General features: G+C 40.8%; 4 protein-coding genes across 4 annotated transcripts; 3 read left to right on the top strand and 1 right to left on the bottom strand.

Moving 5' to 3' along the window:
• Positions 1 to 537: 537 nt before the first annotated feature.
• On the top strand, positions 538 to 837 carry F5147DRAFT_554294 (uncharacterized protein; the record flags this gene model as incomplete). The annotated part of the gene is made up of 1 exon (XM_041430468.1): positions 538 to 837. A coding segment is annotated over one exon (300 nt), but the record flags the coding sequence as incomplete, so codon positions are not given.
• Positions 838 to 4,448: 3,611 nt separating this feature from the next.
• F5147DRAFT_651152 (uncharacterized protein) lies at positions 4,449 to 6,118 on the top strand (the record flags this gene model as incomplete). The annotated part of the gene is made up of 10 exons (XM_041433515.1): positions 4,449 to 4,498; positions 4,691 to 4,745; positions 4,788 to 4,802; positions 4,875 to 4,892; positions 5,054 to 5,158; positions 5,184 to 5,261; positions 5,337 to 5,519; positions 5,561 to 5,570; positions 5,625 to 5,964; positions 6,067 to 6,118. The coding sequence occupies 10 exons, from the start codon at positions 4,449 to 4,451 to the stop codon at positions 6,116 to 6,118; spliced, it is 906 nt and encodes a 301-aa protein (XP_041295108.1).
• Positions 6,119 to 12,411: 6,293 nt separating this feature from the next.
• F5147DRAFT_771609 (uncharacterized protein) lies at positions 12,412 to 12,929 on the top strand (the record flags this gene model as incomplete). The annotated part of the gene is made up of 2 exons (XM_041441263.1): positions 12,412 to 12,584; positions 12,644 to 12,929. The coding sequence occupies 2 exons, from the start codon at positions 12,412 to 12,414 to the stop codon at positions 12,927 to 12,929; spliced, it is 459 nt and encodes a 152-aa protein (XP_041295107.1).
• Positions 12,930 to 15,192: 2,263 nt separating this feature from the next.
• F5147DRAFT_651151 (uncharacterized protein) lies at positions 15,193 to 15,991 on the bottom strand (the record flags this gene model as incomplete). Its single annotated transcript, XM_041433514.1, has 3 exons — positions 15,193 to 15,389; positions 15,440 to 15,528; positions 15,588 to 15,991. The coding sequence occupies 3 exons, from the start codon at positions 15,989 to 15,991 to the stop codon at positions 15,193 to 15,195; spliced, it is 690 nt and encodes a 229-aa protein (XP_041295106.1).
• Between the last annotated feature and the right edge of the window lie 1,383 nt (positions 15,992 to 17,374).

Below are 17,374 nucleotides of genomic sequence, written 5' to 3'. Positions count from 1 at the left end.
GTAGTATTGGCTGGACCACGTTTGACCGCTTAGTGCTCATTTTGGAGCAGAATCCTATCTTTTGGTTTACAGGAAGGAAGCCACAGCATCCTGTGTACTATCAGCTTGCATATTTCCTCCTCCATTATGGAACACATGGTGCTAGTGTTATGCAAGCTTTGCACAAGCTGGGATCAGTTTTGGTAACTTTTTCTTGTATTGTAAACGTATGGTGCATGCTGTTTGAGAGCTGGTCTTAGACATTGTGACCTGGAGTGATGAAGACCATCTCCACCAAGTAGCCACACATGTTATGGATCATTCAGGCATTCCAGACTGTGTTAGTATGCTAGATAGCTCTCTTAAAAGATGATTTACTGCAATTGAACTAGGTTGGCCCAGATCAGTATCAGATGTCACAATGTGGAAGAAATCTCACATTTGGTAGCATTGATGTGACTATCTTTGAGACAGAGCTCCCCTCCTTGCTAATAAAGGTATGTCAATCCAATTTATATCATACTTTGTACTCACATCTGACAAGGTTACCTATTGTCACCATATGTTCTTTGTTCTTTCACCAAGCCCGAGGTAAATGGCCAGCTACCTGTGGAGAAACAATGCTGCCACAACTTCAATAAGCATCTCTCTTCTCAATGTATCACTGTAGAGCACACATTTGAAATGATGGAGAGCCATTTTCCAAGCTTGAAAGACTTGCTACCCGAGCATGACATTCATGACACCTACTGTGTAGTAGAAACATTGCTGACATTATACAATCTCTGTATCAACCTGGGTGACTATCCAGAGTATATTCCATTCTTTGACAACACTGATCCTGATCGTGACAACAAGAATAATGATGCTATGGACAATGTTGATGTCACAGGTTTTGGTGGAATTGCTGAGGGAGGTGAAGTTGAGCTTCCTGCATGGGAGATGAATAAGTAATTGAGGGAAGCCGGTCGATGATGGAGGTGTGCAATTTTGAATAATCTTTTTCTGCTATGATAATTATTGACTGGTAGTAAAATAGTCAATTAGTACTTGACAAGCAGCTGCCTTCACCTTGTCTGGCAACCTGTCAATCAAGAATACCTTTTGCGCATTCTTCACTTTGGTTTCAATCTTGGCTAGCTTTACCTTAGCCTTTCCTTTCTCCATCATAAAGCCATGCTGCTTATCCTCTTATGTTCCTCATTTTTTGAGCAATTTTAGATGTTCACTGTTAGCACTCATTGTAGCCTTCACATAGAGCTCGCTTTTACTTCCAAGGAGAGTCTCTAACAAAAGCTTTGTCTCCTTATCTAGATAGCCTTAGTCATCAAAATGGCTGACAGGCTGACAGTCCGACAGTGTAGAGGGAGAGATTCAAGCAGCAAAAAAAGAAAAAGGTGGAAGGAACGATGAACTGTGGAAAGTTAAAGTTAGAATAGATAACTATATAAGTTTGTAGGTATTTGTCCCACAAAGCCACTAGCCCAGATAATGTTTGTTTGTCACTAACTGGCAAGCTTATGTAATGTTTGTTGAACTTCATCAACTCTAAGTTTTGTTTTTCTCAACTACATTGTTTTTGTTACCTATTATTGTCTCTGTACCTCAAATGTATATGTAAGTCTAGAATTTTTGAATATATATTTGTCTATCAGCTAATTGTTTATATTATCACTTCTTAGTGGTTTCCATTTTCATGCCTTTTTCTAAAACACAAGTATATAAGTTGACATTTTTAGATGTGTTTTAGACTACTAACTACTGTTTTCAGATATATCTTAGTTCATCGAGAATCATAATTGCTATCTGTTCTCATGTCATTTGCTGGTTTTCAACATGTAAGTCTACTTTGTTAAGGACATCTTAGTCTACTAATTATTGTAGCTTAGTTCATCAAGTACCATAGCCACTATCAGTTTGCATACTCTACAACATATAAGTCTATCTGAGTCTACTAATTTCTATACACATCTCAGTTCACCCTTCTTATACATATGATAGCACACACCAAGAATACAGAAAATAAGACCACTAGCAGCTTGGTGACTCATGTCAACTTTGACTTAGATAGTGCCAGCAATATGTCAGTGGTGATGGAGTAGAGATTAAAAGTATGTAAGAGGTTCAAACACAATGAGGTAAGTTATTTCCTTAAACTGGATTTGACTAATTGGTCATTAAACATGCAGTTCTGTATCATTTGTAGGGACAGTTCTATTAAGGTTGAATATCTTGTTTTATGTAATGAATGTCCATATGACATTTGTATCAAATGTGTCACTTACACAGGCTATCATAGCATTGCATGTGACCTTCCAGTGTATTTATTGTCATATCTTAGGAAAACACCAAAAGGATGTTAGCTTGTTAGTATATTATGTAAGTTTCCATGACAGATTATGATAGTACAGGAGGGTTGTTCAAACTAGCTCATCAATTTTTGAAGTCACATTTTCCCAATGGTGGCATAATATGCTAGAAGGTAACATTTAATATTAGCACAGTCTCTAAGATTAACATATACCAAGCAGGTGTCAATAATTTGGTACACAACCTATTAATTAACAACTAGAAGCACATTATATTTAATATATCTAACCACACTAATAATACGCATGGAGACTTATTTGTAGGCTATGACAGAAATAAATATATTATCACTTTGGTTAACAATATAAGTGTTTTCTCTTTTGATTTGAATAATTGGTCTCACTTGTTATAGTTTTTGAGAATTATTCTTACACCTTGGCAGGTCCTCATTGATCATGTAGCTAAATCATTCCTGTGGTTTTTCTTCTGTGTTGCGCTTGATAATGTCAAGTCATTTTCTAAGTTATGCATTTTGATCACCCAGTAAGTATATTAGTTTTGTGACTTATAGCTGGTACTAATTTGACACAAACAGTCATAGTCTTTCTGCAGCTGTGGCCTTTAATGTAGTCTGGTTCCAATCAAATTTTGAAGTATATCTCATGTTTGCCTTCAGCAACCTTGTCCTTATCCAATGTCTTTACATTTGTTAAGCTTTTCCTGACATGCTTAAGTAGTTCTACAAATTTGGCCATTATTCAGATGTCTTTTTGCTGGTAAAAAGTAGCAACTTCATTGACATTTTCAAATACCTAAACTTATTCACAGCTTTGACCCTAGAGGAACTTCCTGCCACTTCAGTATCCTGAATGTGATCTTGTAGATGCTTGGAGTTCTGTTAATCATATTAAGATATATACATTTAAGTACAATGGTGACACATGTAGGAAGTACTTTACCTTCAGCCTGCCTACTAACTCAAGTTAGGCAAAACTTGTATTACCTGCTGGATTGAAATTTCATTGTAACTATGTATTTGTTTTATTATTCATATTAACATATTTAGAGTATCCAGATACTTTGCCTTGAATTTATAACACTGTTTTGTAGCTTATGAGTCTGACATTAGGTGTTTGTTTGTTTAAATATAAATATGGTCCATTGATCTCCAATATGGTCACATGACTATATATTCAGATACTGTAACTACATAACAAACTGTTAAGCTTACCTCAATCATTTAGGATTTAACTTGCCATGTAGTCATATATTTTCTTTATTCTTCCTATTTGATATCTATATGTTTCTGGTTATATATCTATATTATTAGTAGAATAGTAGTTAAATCTATTGTGATATTAAATATCAGTCACCTCTCAGATCAACATAAATACATGTCCTATATGATACATTAATTACAATCATGTGACTGATTAAACTAATTATTGAGATCTTCAGCTAGCCATACTGAAACTATCAATACTATTCACTTATAACATTATATTTTTAAACTTTATCTTCTGCTTATATATTTATGTCTTCAGACTAGACATGTAGCTTTAAAACTATTCTTGTCAATTATAAACTGACTTTTTGACTGTAAAATATTCAAAGTCAGAATGGTTTTATGTAATCAAGAAAATCTGCAAGAACATAGTTGCAGCTTATAAGGAACAAGGTAAAAAAATAACTTTGTTAAGTTTTTTGAAAAAGGTGTGATTTGCACAGATAAAACATTTGACTAGTCTAATGTATATAAAATTAATGATGAAGAATCTGATAAAGAAGGAGAAATCAATGCCTGTTCAAAGGAAGCTTCATTCTGCAAAAAAAAGCTGACTGATTAGAATGTGGCTTAGAAATCGTTCAAACAGGAAACCAATGAATTTCACAAAACAGAGCAAGCAAGAAAAAATAAGAAGAATCCCATTAAGTTTTGCACTGGTCATATATGAGAATAGTTTAACAAAATGATATCTACACAGAAAAAAGAAGTTAAAAGAAGTTAAATAAGAAAGGGTCAGGCTATATAAGTTTAGTGAATTTTTTATAAAATTTCAAGTCTGAAATTAGCTTACAGTTACCATAAGAATAGCCTTAACAAAGTACTTGAAGAATTTTCCAAGTAGCTTCATTGTAGTATGAGTTGCTATATTATGATGCTTATTAGTCACAAGCAGCAAGCAGACCAGACATTAAGTATCACCTTGTGAGTATTTAGGTTGTCTGTAAATCTTAAAAATAACAAACTACACCTCTCCAAACATGAATCTATATCTTATAATGTCAAAAATAGGCTTTAACTGGCTTTGAGTTTTTTAAAGAATGGGCAAAGACTAATTTTGTATATGTATTAATTCTTCATTTTATAAACACTAGTTGTGTTGAGATGGGGATGAAGTGGGTCACTTCTAGAGGCTACTGAGAGACCAGAAGAAATCAGACTAGAGTCCAGAGTAAGTTATCAATCTATTAAATGGTATAGTGAAGTTATACAGTACCTAGAGTCCAGAGTAAGTTGCCAAAGAGGCAGGGAGCACTGGACTCTGGGATATGGGCTATATATGGTAAACAAATGTAAACAGACAAGCCACAATCCAAAGGTAAGTAATAACTCGACCTAAGGATGTTCTAGGAAGGTCAAGAAGTCATGTAAATAGGTAGCAAAGTGTAAGACATAATACTGTAAGTGTAATGGCATAGTTAGACACATAAAAGATGTAGAAATGCATATTATAGAAGTGAATGATCATATAACTAACAGCCTCCCTTCCTTACCACTGGGCAAATCACACCAGAAGCCCTGCACACTTGGGAGATGAGTTGCATGCAATGTTTCTTACACAAGAAGGTGAAAGACAATGAGAAGGTAAAGAAGGTTGTGTGGGGTATAGGATTTGATAATCCAAGACTGGTACCTCAACAACCAAGAGGAGTTCAATGCCCTTTCATTCAAGGAGCATATTGTTGAGGTGTGTAATTATTGGCTACCTACTGACTGGTTTGACTCTGTCTATCGCAAAATGCTAGCATCTGTACAAGGCTAGCACCCATTCAATGAATGGGCAGTGGATATTCAAAGCCAGAATATACTCTTGCAAGAGACTACCTCACACCTCAACAACATCAACCTCTTATATTACCTTGAGTCCCATATGAACCCTGAGCTTGCTACGGACTACCATGTGGAGGGTATAACCGAGATCAATTTAAGGAGATGGATTGAAAAAGTACATCTCCTCGATGAAAAACATCTTCATTACCTTGCTAGGCAGAAGAATGTAGTCAATGCAGCTCTTTGTGCTGAATGAGCTTGCTCGACTATGGACAAAAAGGTCTTTCTGAACACTCAAATGAAGATGAACACAACTCAAACAACAAAACCTTTGTTCGCCTGCCCTCTCTCTCAGAAAATGAACGACAGCTGCTTCACGATAACAATGGGTACTTCAAGCATTGTGAACCATTCACCAGTCATACATCAAGTGTTTGCCTAAAGGGATTCCCAGATGGCATGAGCCACAAAATATTGATGTCGGCTACAATTACTGCTAGGAAGTTTAAGAAGGATGACAAGGTGGTTGCCTCAGTAGGAGTCAATAAGGTAATGGAGAGCACGGTTGCTGTCATGATGCCTTCTGTAGCCTTGGGCAATGATACTGACTCAGGTGAAGAGTGTGTAGCTCCACTACAAACTTTGCACCTGTGATGGACCTGTCTACTTGATGGGCCTGCAATTTTATTACCTCTAACTGTTTCTGCACTTATTGACCACAGATCCTCTCTAGTTCTGATTGGTGAAGAACTCGTCGAAGAACTCGTCGCATAACTCAGACTTTGTCAATGCAAACTGCCCAAACTGCTACCAATCTTTTTCGCTGTCTCAAAGAACAAAGAGTCTTTTCTTCTGTCACATTATGTCAAGCTTACATGCACTTCTCTTGACCAAATATATACATCTCAGACTGTATGAGCGATCATTGCTCCTAATCTTTGTACACCTCTGTTACTTTGGGGACCTTTTCTCGTGCACAATCACATTATAATTGATCATGAGCTATGTACTTGCATCATAAAGGACACTGCTGTGGCCTTCTAAAGAAGAATTTTCACTGTTACTACACTGAGTTGGTGCATGTTCCTTACCCTGACACCATCCATCCACCTTCATATCCAGTCTGAATGGGATATGCCCTTCTGCAAACAATCCAAAATCACATTCTTCAAGCAGTCATTGTGCTCTGGTGACTTGGTTCACCTCATTGTGCCAGACTTACTCAGGCAGGTCTGTATGGTCCTAACAATAGATCACATATTTGGTGGTTGAGTGAAGCTAGCATTTGACTTGGATGGTCAATGTAAGGAGATGAAAGCTAGACTTCAGGATGTAGAGCCTATGTTCAATGTTAGTGATGAAGTTTGCATTGTAGCTGGAGATTACTTAGGACTACAGGATCATGTTGTTCAAAAAATGATGATATCTTTTACATTTGTCAGTCCAGGACACAGGAACAGTGTGTTTCAAAGTCTCCTTTATACAATTATTTCTAACTCATTTCTTAAGTTGAGGTCTCCAAGTATTTTTTGGAGTGTCATTTAATTGATTGTATTGTTCAAGCCCACATGTTGACTCAAACATATGTTGACCCCCTGCAGGAGTCAAAGTCTGTTAAGACCGTACACAAAGGGTAGGACTGATTCCAAAGGGCTTGGCTTCAGCTCATGCGCTGTGCCCCTTACCCAAGTATGTGCCTTTAATTGCAGATGACATCCAGAGGAAGTCCATATGACTTCCGAAGGAGTGCAGGAAAGTCCGGGAGGACTGTCCGGATCTGGATGAGTGCGAGAAGCTTCCGGAAATTACTGAGAGGTTTCGTCCTGGTACAGATATGTGTAATGACTACTCAGGATGAATCCTGAGTAGAATGGATACAGAGGAAAGGCCGTAGGGACAAAGTCCGAAGCAGAATAGGTCCAGAAGACTGCGGGAAAGTTCCGGAGGAACTTCCGGAAACTTGGAGGATCGGAGAAGCAGAGGAGCGGAGCTCCAGCCTAGGGAATTCCTCCCTAGGCCTGAGATGGATATTGACTAAGTCGGAGGACTAGAACTAGTATGAGGACTTAGTGTGAGATCTAGTGCAAGGACTGATATGTGTAATATTTAGACTAAGAAAATACAGGAGTTTCTACAGGGTTTATATACTATGGAGAACATAACAGAGAATCAGTCAGTGCAGTGCAAGGCTATGTGAAGCTATGGACGGAGCATGTGGAACACCTAACACTAGTGTATCGGAACTTAATAAAATGAAGACGGAAATGAATCAGGTACAGAAAATAAAACACAATTGGTTATAGGGATAACTGGATGTTCGGAAACAGGTAATTACCATAAGGGGATGAGCACTGATTTAAGGTTTGGTCTTCGGATATGAAGCATAGGTCGGATCCAGAGATCCTGAAGAGTGGCTATCAGATTGGGTGTCCGGATATTGGATCTCGGTGTGTGGATATGCAAAGTTATAGAGATCTGGACAGATAAAGGACATGGACAGGGGGTCCGGAGGTCCGGATGAGGCGTGGGAACATTGTCGGATGTAGGTCCAGAATACGGGATATGACAAAGTCCATCAAAATCAGCAACTTTGTCCAAGTTTTAGTTGGGGTCTCTGACTGATTATATTGTCCACTTTTATAATAGATTAAAGGTCCAAGATTGAATTGACTAAGTAAAAGAAGGTATCAGGATGAGTCTTATTTTTTCATACTCTATGGTGTGCTTGCAGTCTCTCAAAAGCAATCCAAGGTCTAAGACTATTAGAGCAGCTAGGCATATAGACTAAATTGGAATTTCTATTAGTAGGCTCAAACTGCCTATTAGCACAGCATCTGACATACATATGTATATGCTCAGAAAGATGAAAATCTTTCCAAGACTAATCAACCTAGTGAGGTAAACTAAGTTCTTCATCTGGTGTTAGCCAGTGAATGATATTAGAATCAATATGTATTTAAGATTAAGTAAATATTTACAAGGTTTTTAGTTGTAATTGCTAAATTCTTGACTGCATCAACAAGCTCTAGATAAGACCTATCAAAACTAAGGTCATCTCAAAATTCAAAGTGGTAGCTATGTTCATTAGCTTCAGAGCTAACCTTAGTATATACTTTGTTTTTCTTGGAACTAGTTTCAACTCTAGCACTATTCCTTGAATTAATTCTCATGTCACATGGTCTTGCCTTTATAAAAGTGACCAGTTTCTTCTATGTCATACTCCACCTTTCCCAATAATGCCAGATTATATTAATATTCTTTGCTTTTATATGAGAGGAGTCATAAATGACAAGTTTATCTGAAACAGAACTAGCCTCCAAATACTTAGATAGACAAGAAGTTATAATGCACCAAGATATAGGCTTATGGCTACTAGTAAAAACTTCTATAAAAGCATACTAATTAAGCAAGTATATAGTAGTCTATGACATAGACATTTACTGTATGTAGCATGAAAAATCATGTATATGAGTTTTTGTTAATCCTTGAATATAATATCATCTTAAGATAGAAATTGTGCATAGCCTTTCTTGTCAAATATAATTATTGGTAGTCTATGTTTGTCCTCTTCTTCATTGCCTAGATTAGCTGTTACTTATATGATCATTCACCTCTACAATACACATTTCTACATCTTTTATATGTCTAACTATGCCATTACACTTACGGTATCATTTCTTACACTTTGCTACCTATTTACATGACTTCCTGACCTCCCTAGGATGTCCCTAGGTTGAGTTATTACTTACCCTTTGATTGTGGCTTGTCTGTTTACATTTGTTTACCATATGTAGCCCATATCCCAGAGTCCAGTGCTTCCTCCTACCTCTTTGGCAACTTACTCTGGACTCTAGGTACTGTACAACTTCACTATACCATTCAATAGATTGACAACTTACTCTGGACTCTAGTCTGATCTCTTTTGGTCTCTCAGTAGCCTCTAGAAGTGGCCCACTTCATTCCCATTTCAACAGAGGCTTGCTAGTGGATGCTTGCTCCATACTGTCATATCCCGTGTTCCAGATCCGGACCTATCATGCAATCATCTCTGGACTTCCAGATCTGGTTAGCTTCTATCTTCCGTGCCTTTTCCCTTTAGTATTTCCCTTCTCAGTTAGTGTGCTTTATTTTCCGTCCCTTATTCATTTCCGTCTTCATTGTATTGAGTTCCAATACACCAGTGTTAGGTGTTCCACATGCTCCGTCCATAGCCTCACATAGCCTCACACTGCACTGACTGATTCTCCATTATGTCCTTCATAGTATATAAACCCTGTAAAGTCTCTGTATTTCCTTAGTTTGAGTATTATCTTAGATTCTGCTCATTCCCCCCTCCATCCGACTTGAGTCTCTTCTCGTCGTCTCCAATAGTCTTAGGATCGACTCCTATTGACTTACCAGCTCTGCCTCTACCTTTGGTAGTCCTCCGCTGTTTCCTTTCTAGTTCGGACTTCGTCCGGATTAGTCTTATCACTTGTTTCCGAACATCCGCCAGAATTCCCACGCATAGGACTCCGGACATCGTCCTTTAGCCCTCGGAAGTTAGGGGCATGTACTTGGGTAAGGGGCGCAGTGCATGAGCTGAAGCCAAGCCCTTCGGATATGACCCTTGAGCATGTTCTTAACATATACACACAACCTTTGTGGTAGTAGACATCATAGGGAGATCCATAGATGACTCTGTCGAACTCAACGTTGTGGATGTATATGTGTTTGACAGCAACAGAGGATGGGAGTGATCTGCAGATGGTAGTTGTAGGATAGTAATAGGAGCGTCATCATTAAGTTTAGTTATGTTCTCGATGAGAGCAGCGTCAGTTTGACCACAACTATGTGTGGTAATTGTTAATGGCAGAACTGTATAGGAGCAGCAACACCATATTAAGACTAAGAACTACCTCCTCCCCAACCTCATAGCCTTTATATGGTGGATTAACCCCCCTCCCCCCCAGTATTACACAAGGAAGCAGTGTAAGAGCACATCTCATTCTTGCTTCATGAATATTTGCAAGTCCTCAAACTCCCTTACTACTTCCATGGGCTGCAGTTAGCTTGGACCCCTATATTGGTGGGTGTTCCTTTCTCTCTTTACATCCTTGCATATGTAGATGCCCCTGTGTGCAATTGTCATCGACAAAGCATTGTAATCTATAAGCACACACCCATATGCCATCTATTTTCATCATCTGATTTCCTCACTTATAATTACTAGTGGTACTCAACACAAATTTTGAAACTTTTGTAAACTCATTTAAATGCTTCAAACTCTTGGCTGAAGTTTCAAAACAAGTTGCTAAACATGCTTGGCGCATATCGGCATGAAGTTGGACATTTAAACACTTGTGATTTTCAAAGTGTGTGTTGTATTCATGGGGGAAAGTCATACTTGATAGAGTAGAAAAAAGCAACCACAACATAGGTTCGTAATGGGTAGTAGATGCTTCAACGTCGTTCATATTTCAAATGGTAGTATTCAGAAAATTGTAAAAAAATGGAGTCTACACAAGAATGAAATCAGCTGTAGGTACATAGAGCTGGAACTAGGGGGGCAGGAGGGGGAGACAGTGATGCTAAAAGCTGGTGTTGTGACTCGGGGAGAGCTCTCAAGGGCACCCGCGTCATCCTGCATCATCTTGTCACCTTCCAAGTGATCCAACACATCTCCAAGGGGGGCAGAAAAGGGCCGGGACTCTCTGAATAGAGGTCGTCATTGTCAGCGAAAGTTGTCACAAATATCGACGTTGGGGGACTTACAAAGGCCGGGAAGGTGCGTCCGAGCGGGGGGGGGGGGGGGGGAATTATTAAAAAGGGGGGTAAATGGGGGAGCAGGTTGGCATAGAGCCATGTATCAATTGAGGGTTTGCCATGCAATCCCTCAGCATAAGGAGCAGCAGGCAGACATGCGGCAGGACGTGCATCATGGGAGGGCAGAACATTGGGAGGATATGTGTTGGGGGAGGATCCTGGCTGTAGAAGGGGTTGGTATGACGAGTGTAAGGTTGAGGTGGGTGAGGTTTGGGTAGCGCTGAGTAATGAACCAGGGGCATAACCGCGAAGCCTGCTCCTGGCCATAGAAGGGTTGGTATGATGAGTGGAAGGTTTGAGTTGCTAATGAACTCACGGATGGCACGGGATGATAACCCATGGGTGTTACACTGACCGTCGGTCGGCGTGTGCGAACTTGGATAGGTCTTCTTAGCGATGGCTTGAGTGAGCCTATGAAGCTAAGGGTGGTTCTCAGCTTGACGGAACATCAAGGGTTCCTCCGGTTATCTCGGTAAGACGGCACTCGTCGAGATACAGGGCTAGCGGATACGGCTAAGAAGCGGGGAGCGACTTAGAAGTGCGGTCTAGACAACTAAGCTGGAAGGCTTAGTTGAACAAGTTTCAGGATAGAACCAAGTAGATTAAAGTAAAGTCTAAGTACAATAATCTGTCTACTTATATGTGCTACATGTAAGTGTTCAAGCTCAGTCTGTAATCTATAGTATATCTAGGATCTATGATAACAAGACATGAGGGTCAGATAAGGTACATGAGGCTTAACCTCTGATCAAGCATGCAGCGCCAAGTGCGACTGCGCATAAGTACATGAGGCGCCAAGGGCACTCTGGATCTTCATGAAGCAGCATGCTGTATACATGCGCCGATCTAGGGTGACCATGAGGTGTACAGCCTCCATGGATCAGGTACAAGGCCGTCTAGGCCAGGGGCGGTGTCATAGCGCCAGGGGCGGGGTCACAGCAGTCCAGACCGCTGTCTCTCTAGGTGCGGACGGCGCACCGCCGCGTTCAGAGTCTAGCAGAGCGGGGGCTGGTGTAGGCAGAGTGGGGGCTCCTGTAGGTGTTATGGATGCCTGTAACAATGGGTGCTAGAGGACCATGGATGGGTGGCCATTGGCAGCACTAATGCTAGATGGTGCTGGTGGACAACAACAGCTTGGCGGATGTCAGCAACAGTCTGCACGCTGATGGTGGCAGAAAATTTAAACTCCGATTTAAACTCCGCTAGAGATCAGCTGGAGATCAGGCGAGCTGATAAGAGATTACACTGAGTCCCCCACCACCATGCCTCGTCAATCCATACGTAAATACCTCTTGAATGCTGTTGATCAGGCTGCACTTGCATTAGCCAGGATGCAGGCTCAGGATATCCTAGATGACTGGTCAGACCTTGAGTCTGAGACTGACTCAGACTCGGACTCACTTTCCACTTCGAATGATGATGATATTAGCCATCTGTCTTTTAGCTCTCCATCCCCCCCTCCCCTATGACAGGGATTAATTCAGATTCTTCCAGTGACGAATCCAACAATGTCACTATGTCTTATGACAGGCTCCAAGACACCATCACTGCTCTTCATGATAAGGTTAAGAGGGTACATGTACTCCACAAGCCTGATGAACCTCCTCCACAAGCACCTCAACTTCACATGTTGGTTCACCATGAGGAACATCGCCCTCACTTATTTCAGCAGAAACTTTGTGTCAATCCAGAGATCTTTGACAATATCCTTGATCATATCTCTGATCACCCTATCTTCCAGAACCAGTCCAACAATCCTCAGCTCCCCATCTCCATCTAGCTTGCTATTTTTATGAATCGTGCAGGCCACTATGGCAATGCCATCACTCTTGAGGATATCACTCAATGGGCAGGTGTGAGTATCGGGTCAGTGGTCAGTTGCACTAATTATGTGATGGTCGCGGTGCTCAATGCCCATGATCAGTTTATCTGCTTCCCTGCAGATAACTCTGAGGATAGTGACCTGTCTCGGAAGTTTGCTGAGTCACGTAGTTGTCCAGAGTGGAGAGGTGGCTTTCTAGCCATTGATGGCTCAACTATGGATCTATTCACAACACCTGGTTATTATGGTGAAACATTTTATGACAGGAAGTCTAAGTATTCCCTTGGCTGTCAAGTAATGTTTTTTTTTCATCTTCATGTGTAATAATTAATTTAATTTTAGGCAGTCATCTTACCCCACAACCTCCTAATCGTCGATTATTCTCTTGGTCATCCTGGGAGTGTCCATGATGCATTTACTTTTCAATCTACTCACCTGTATGAAGAGCATGCTGACCTTCTGCCTGATGGTCATTGGGTTTGGGCAGATAGTGCTTATCCATTGGAGCCATGGTGTATTGCCCCTTTCAAGAAGCCTCACAATGGATGGTTGACAAAGAACCAGAAGACATTCAATTATCACCTCTCTGAGGTATTTTTTTTTGTGGTTTGTCAATGGATTTATATTTATTTAGATTCGTATTCATGTTGAACACACATTTGCCGTTCTGAAGGGACGGTTCCAGTTCCTTTGAGAGCTCCACTTCAGGATTCAGACAGAGAAAGACCTTGATTTTGTTGTGCAGTGGATCAAGTGTTACATCATCCTGCACAACATAATCATCTGCTTTCAGACTGAACACCGCAAACAGGATGGAACATATACAAGTTCTCTAAAGTAGGCTCACACAGAGGGTGAAGATTTCATTCCTCAAGAGTTTGAGGCTCTAGATGGTGATGAGGTCATTGGTGACAGGACTTATGAGGGCACTCCAGGTCAGGCTACTCGTGCAAGGCTTATAGATGAGCTCTTTGATAGCCCTCGATCTCAAGCACAAAGAAGGGAAGGATGACAGTCACATTAACACATTAACATGCACTACTACTAAATGTACCTTGTACTACTACCAAATGTCCAGCATATGTATGTAACCTATGTAACATCAACTTGAATCAGAGCAGTACCAACAAAGGAGGACAGATGTTTAGAATGACAACAGCGTGGGAGAGACATATACACATCATGAGTAGCAAAAAAAACATGACAGCAACATACAATGACGATGATAAATGATTCATGCACTTGAATATCCGTCTCGCAAAGGCGTATCTCAGCATCGTGCTTCTCCTGCAAGTGTTGGTGGTTGACGGTGGCTTGAGAGACTTCATGCTCACAGGTACCGTGAAGCCATTCATATTTCTTGGTGTCACAATGATACTTGGTCTTCACATCAAGCTTGGCGAGGAAGTGTTGATGCTTGCTGTCATGGCGCGACATTGTGTCAGAGTGCACACTCTCAATCTCATCCTGAACGTGGTCTACCTGCTACATGATGTCAGACTTCGCCTTCTTCTTCTTTGGGCCACCCGCACTGTTTGGCAATGAGGTCTTGGGGGTAGGAGACATGCGGTAATCCAATGAGGGGGTAGTCTTGCGAGTTGTCGAAGAAGGTGTAGATATACTGCGCGAAATCTCCATTGATGGTTTGCGTCGCCTCCGACTCAATGGCCTCTGCACACCAAATGCTGCGTGGCTGTTGTAAAATGATGCTGGTGACTTTGCAGGGATTTCAAATGGGTTGGGGGGATCAGACAGTGATTCTGCGAGCTGGTGTTTCTTTGCTGTGGCTCAGGGAGAGCTCTCAGAGGCACCTGTGTCATCCTGCATATCCTTGTCACTGTCAAGGTGATCCAACACATTTCCAAGGGGGGCAGAAAATGGGCCGGGACTCCCTATATAGAGGTCATCATCGTCAGCAGGTCCAAAGTCATCACAAATATCGACATCAGGGGAATTATGAAGGCTAGGAAGGTGCGTCCGAGGGAGGGGGGGTTATTACAAGGAGGGGTAAATGTGTATTTCAAAAAAAGAGTAGCTGTGGATCAATTGGGGGTTCACCATGCGAACCCTCAGCATAAGGAGCAGCAGGACATGCATCGTAGGAGGGCAGAACATTGGGAGGATATGTGTTAGGGGGAGGACATGCGTTGGGAGGAGGACATGCATTTGGGGAATATGCATTGGGAGGATATGCATTGGGGGGATATGCGTTGGGGGAGAGCTAAGCATTAGGGGGAGGTGCAGTGGCACCAAAGTGCATGGAGGGACAAGCCCCACCACGCGATTGGACAAGTGAATATAGGGTGCCTGCATGATCAACGCCTGGCTTAAAGGAGTGTGTCTTCGCCGCTATGGAGGGATTACTATGCCAGATGGAATCGAGATCCGAATACCATGGAAGATCCGCAAGAACCCGTTCTACAAGATTCAATCAGCCAAGAACCAAAAACCAGAGATGATGGACTCACCTAACAGATTTTTTCTAGATGTCCCATCAAACAGGATGACACCAGCACCTGTGGCAGTAAATTGGCTCTTGTGCTTCTTGTACTTGGTCCTGAGTCTTGATGTATTTAATTAGCATATATGAGAACAAAATAATGAGACAGTACTTACCCTGAGACATGATTGGAGACTGAATCATGGAATTTCTTCGGGTTCTGATGGTATGCGGGGCCGTACTTGATGTGTTGCCCAAAAATAAGATGAGTGATAATGCCATAGATATCACCTTTGTCCTTGCCAGAGGGGTTGTCATCAGCAGGAGACATCTTTTTCTTCCCCTCGGAATAGAATAGAACCCTACAATCAGAGGGGTGCGTGGTTAGGTAGTTCACCAAGACATCAGTGAGGGCATTTTTGCTTTGCCATTGAATTGACATCTTGATGGCAGGTGCTTCTGGAGGGAGGTTGAGTGGTACATTGGAGAAAGACTCTCGAGGATCCATTGCCCTTGAGTGCACTCGAGTATTGGCTCTAAGCCGTGCAGAATGACAAATATGTTGGTGAGCAACAGGCATGATTTGAGACTCTGCCACACCGTGCCAGCCTGACTTTCAATCATAGTCCATCGAAGCCGAGTTTCTTGATGCGTTTAGAAGGTTTAGCTGCACTCTACCCGAGTTTCCAAAAAGTTTTGAAACTTTTTTTGAGTACCACTACTATAGTGAACTCTCCTTTTTTTTGTGATAAACCTATTGATTATGATTTTGTTTCTCTGAAGGTCCTACTGTGGGGCTTGTATCTCCCATGCCATCAACTTACTATCTTTCTACCCTCTCAGTTTCAAAGTCAATTGAAAGTTCCAAGATTCAATCCCTTGAGCAGAGTCTCAAACCATCACTTCATTAACTGTAAAGATTGACCAATGCTTCATTAGCTAGGCTTTGTTTACAAGTAGCAAAAACTTACCTCACAATCATTCACTAGAAGGCAGCAGAGAAGTTAGTTTAGTTAGTCAGGCTGGCTAGTTAGGAAGATAACTCATTAGATATCATAACATGTGACTTCTGAGATTGATAATACCCCCTGCCCTCTTAATAGACCAGTTTTTTAGTTGATCCTTTAAGAGTTTATACAAAGAATGCAGAAAACTGCCCTAGCATGACTCCATCATCTGACACTCCAGGCTGAGGGGTCCACTCTCCTATATCAATATACTGTCTAGATATGGCATACTATAGGTTGAGATACAACAGGAAAGGTCCTAGCAGATGCACATCATATTTAGGAGTATGACTGATCTTTCTCTTTGGGATGACTATTGGTGCAACTTAATTCTCTAGATAATGAAGTGTCTCATTACTTATTTAGCATGTAAGTGCTAGAGCTCTAACCTTAAAAATAGAAGAATGTCACCAAACAGAAATAGGTTTCCAACTTTGAAAAAAATTATTTTCTTGGGCTGGTACATATGTTAGAGGAATCTTCAAATATTCAATATGAGCTCATTCTATCTTATTTTATGCCTGCTTTAACTAGGTCACCTAGAGCCTCAGACATATGGGTAATCATTTTAGAGTTGAAATAATACAATGAAATGCTCCAGATGTCATCTAGACCACCTATATGATATGGTGAAAGGTATGAGATTATGTCAGCAGATGCAAAAATGTGAACATAGACTAAGGAATTGCAGCTTTTGGTGAGGATGAGTTGGATTTCACCTTCAATTCCCTAATGTGTATGTTAATAATTTACTATAGAAGTAGGTATATATGTGATTTATGCATTGAATACTCTTGCAATTAGACATAATGCTAAAAGAGGTGATGTTAAAGGGATTCGTAACTAATCCAAAGATGTAAGCTAATCAACATCTATTCTCTCATCCCTCTTAACAGTTTCTCTAACTTCCATGAGAAATAGCCTGGACCTGTGATAATGTAGTGGAGACCCTTTGG

Source organism: Suillus discolor (genome assembly GCF_016758755.1).
Source record: "Suillus discolor strain FC423 chromosome Unknown F5147scaffold_16, whole genome shotgun sequence".
In the NCBI taxonomy this organism is placed as follows: domain Eukaryota; kingdom Fungi; phylum Basidiomycota; class Agaricomycetes; order Boletales; family Suillaceae; genus Suillus; species Suillus discolor.
Note: the sequence above shows the minus strand (reverse complement) of the source record. Positions and strands in the feature narration are given on the sequence as shown.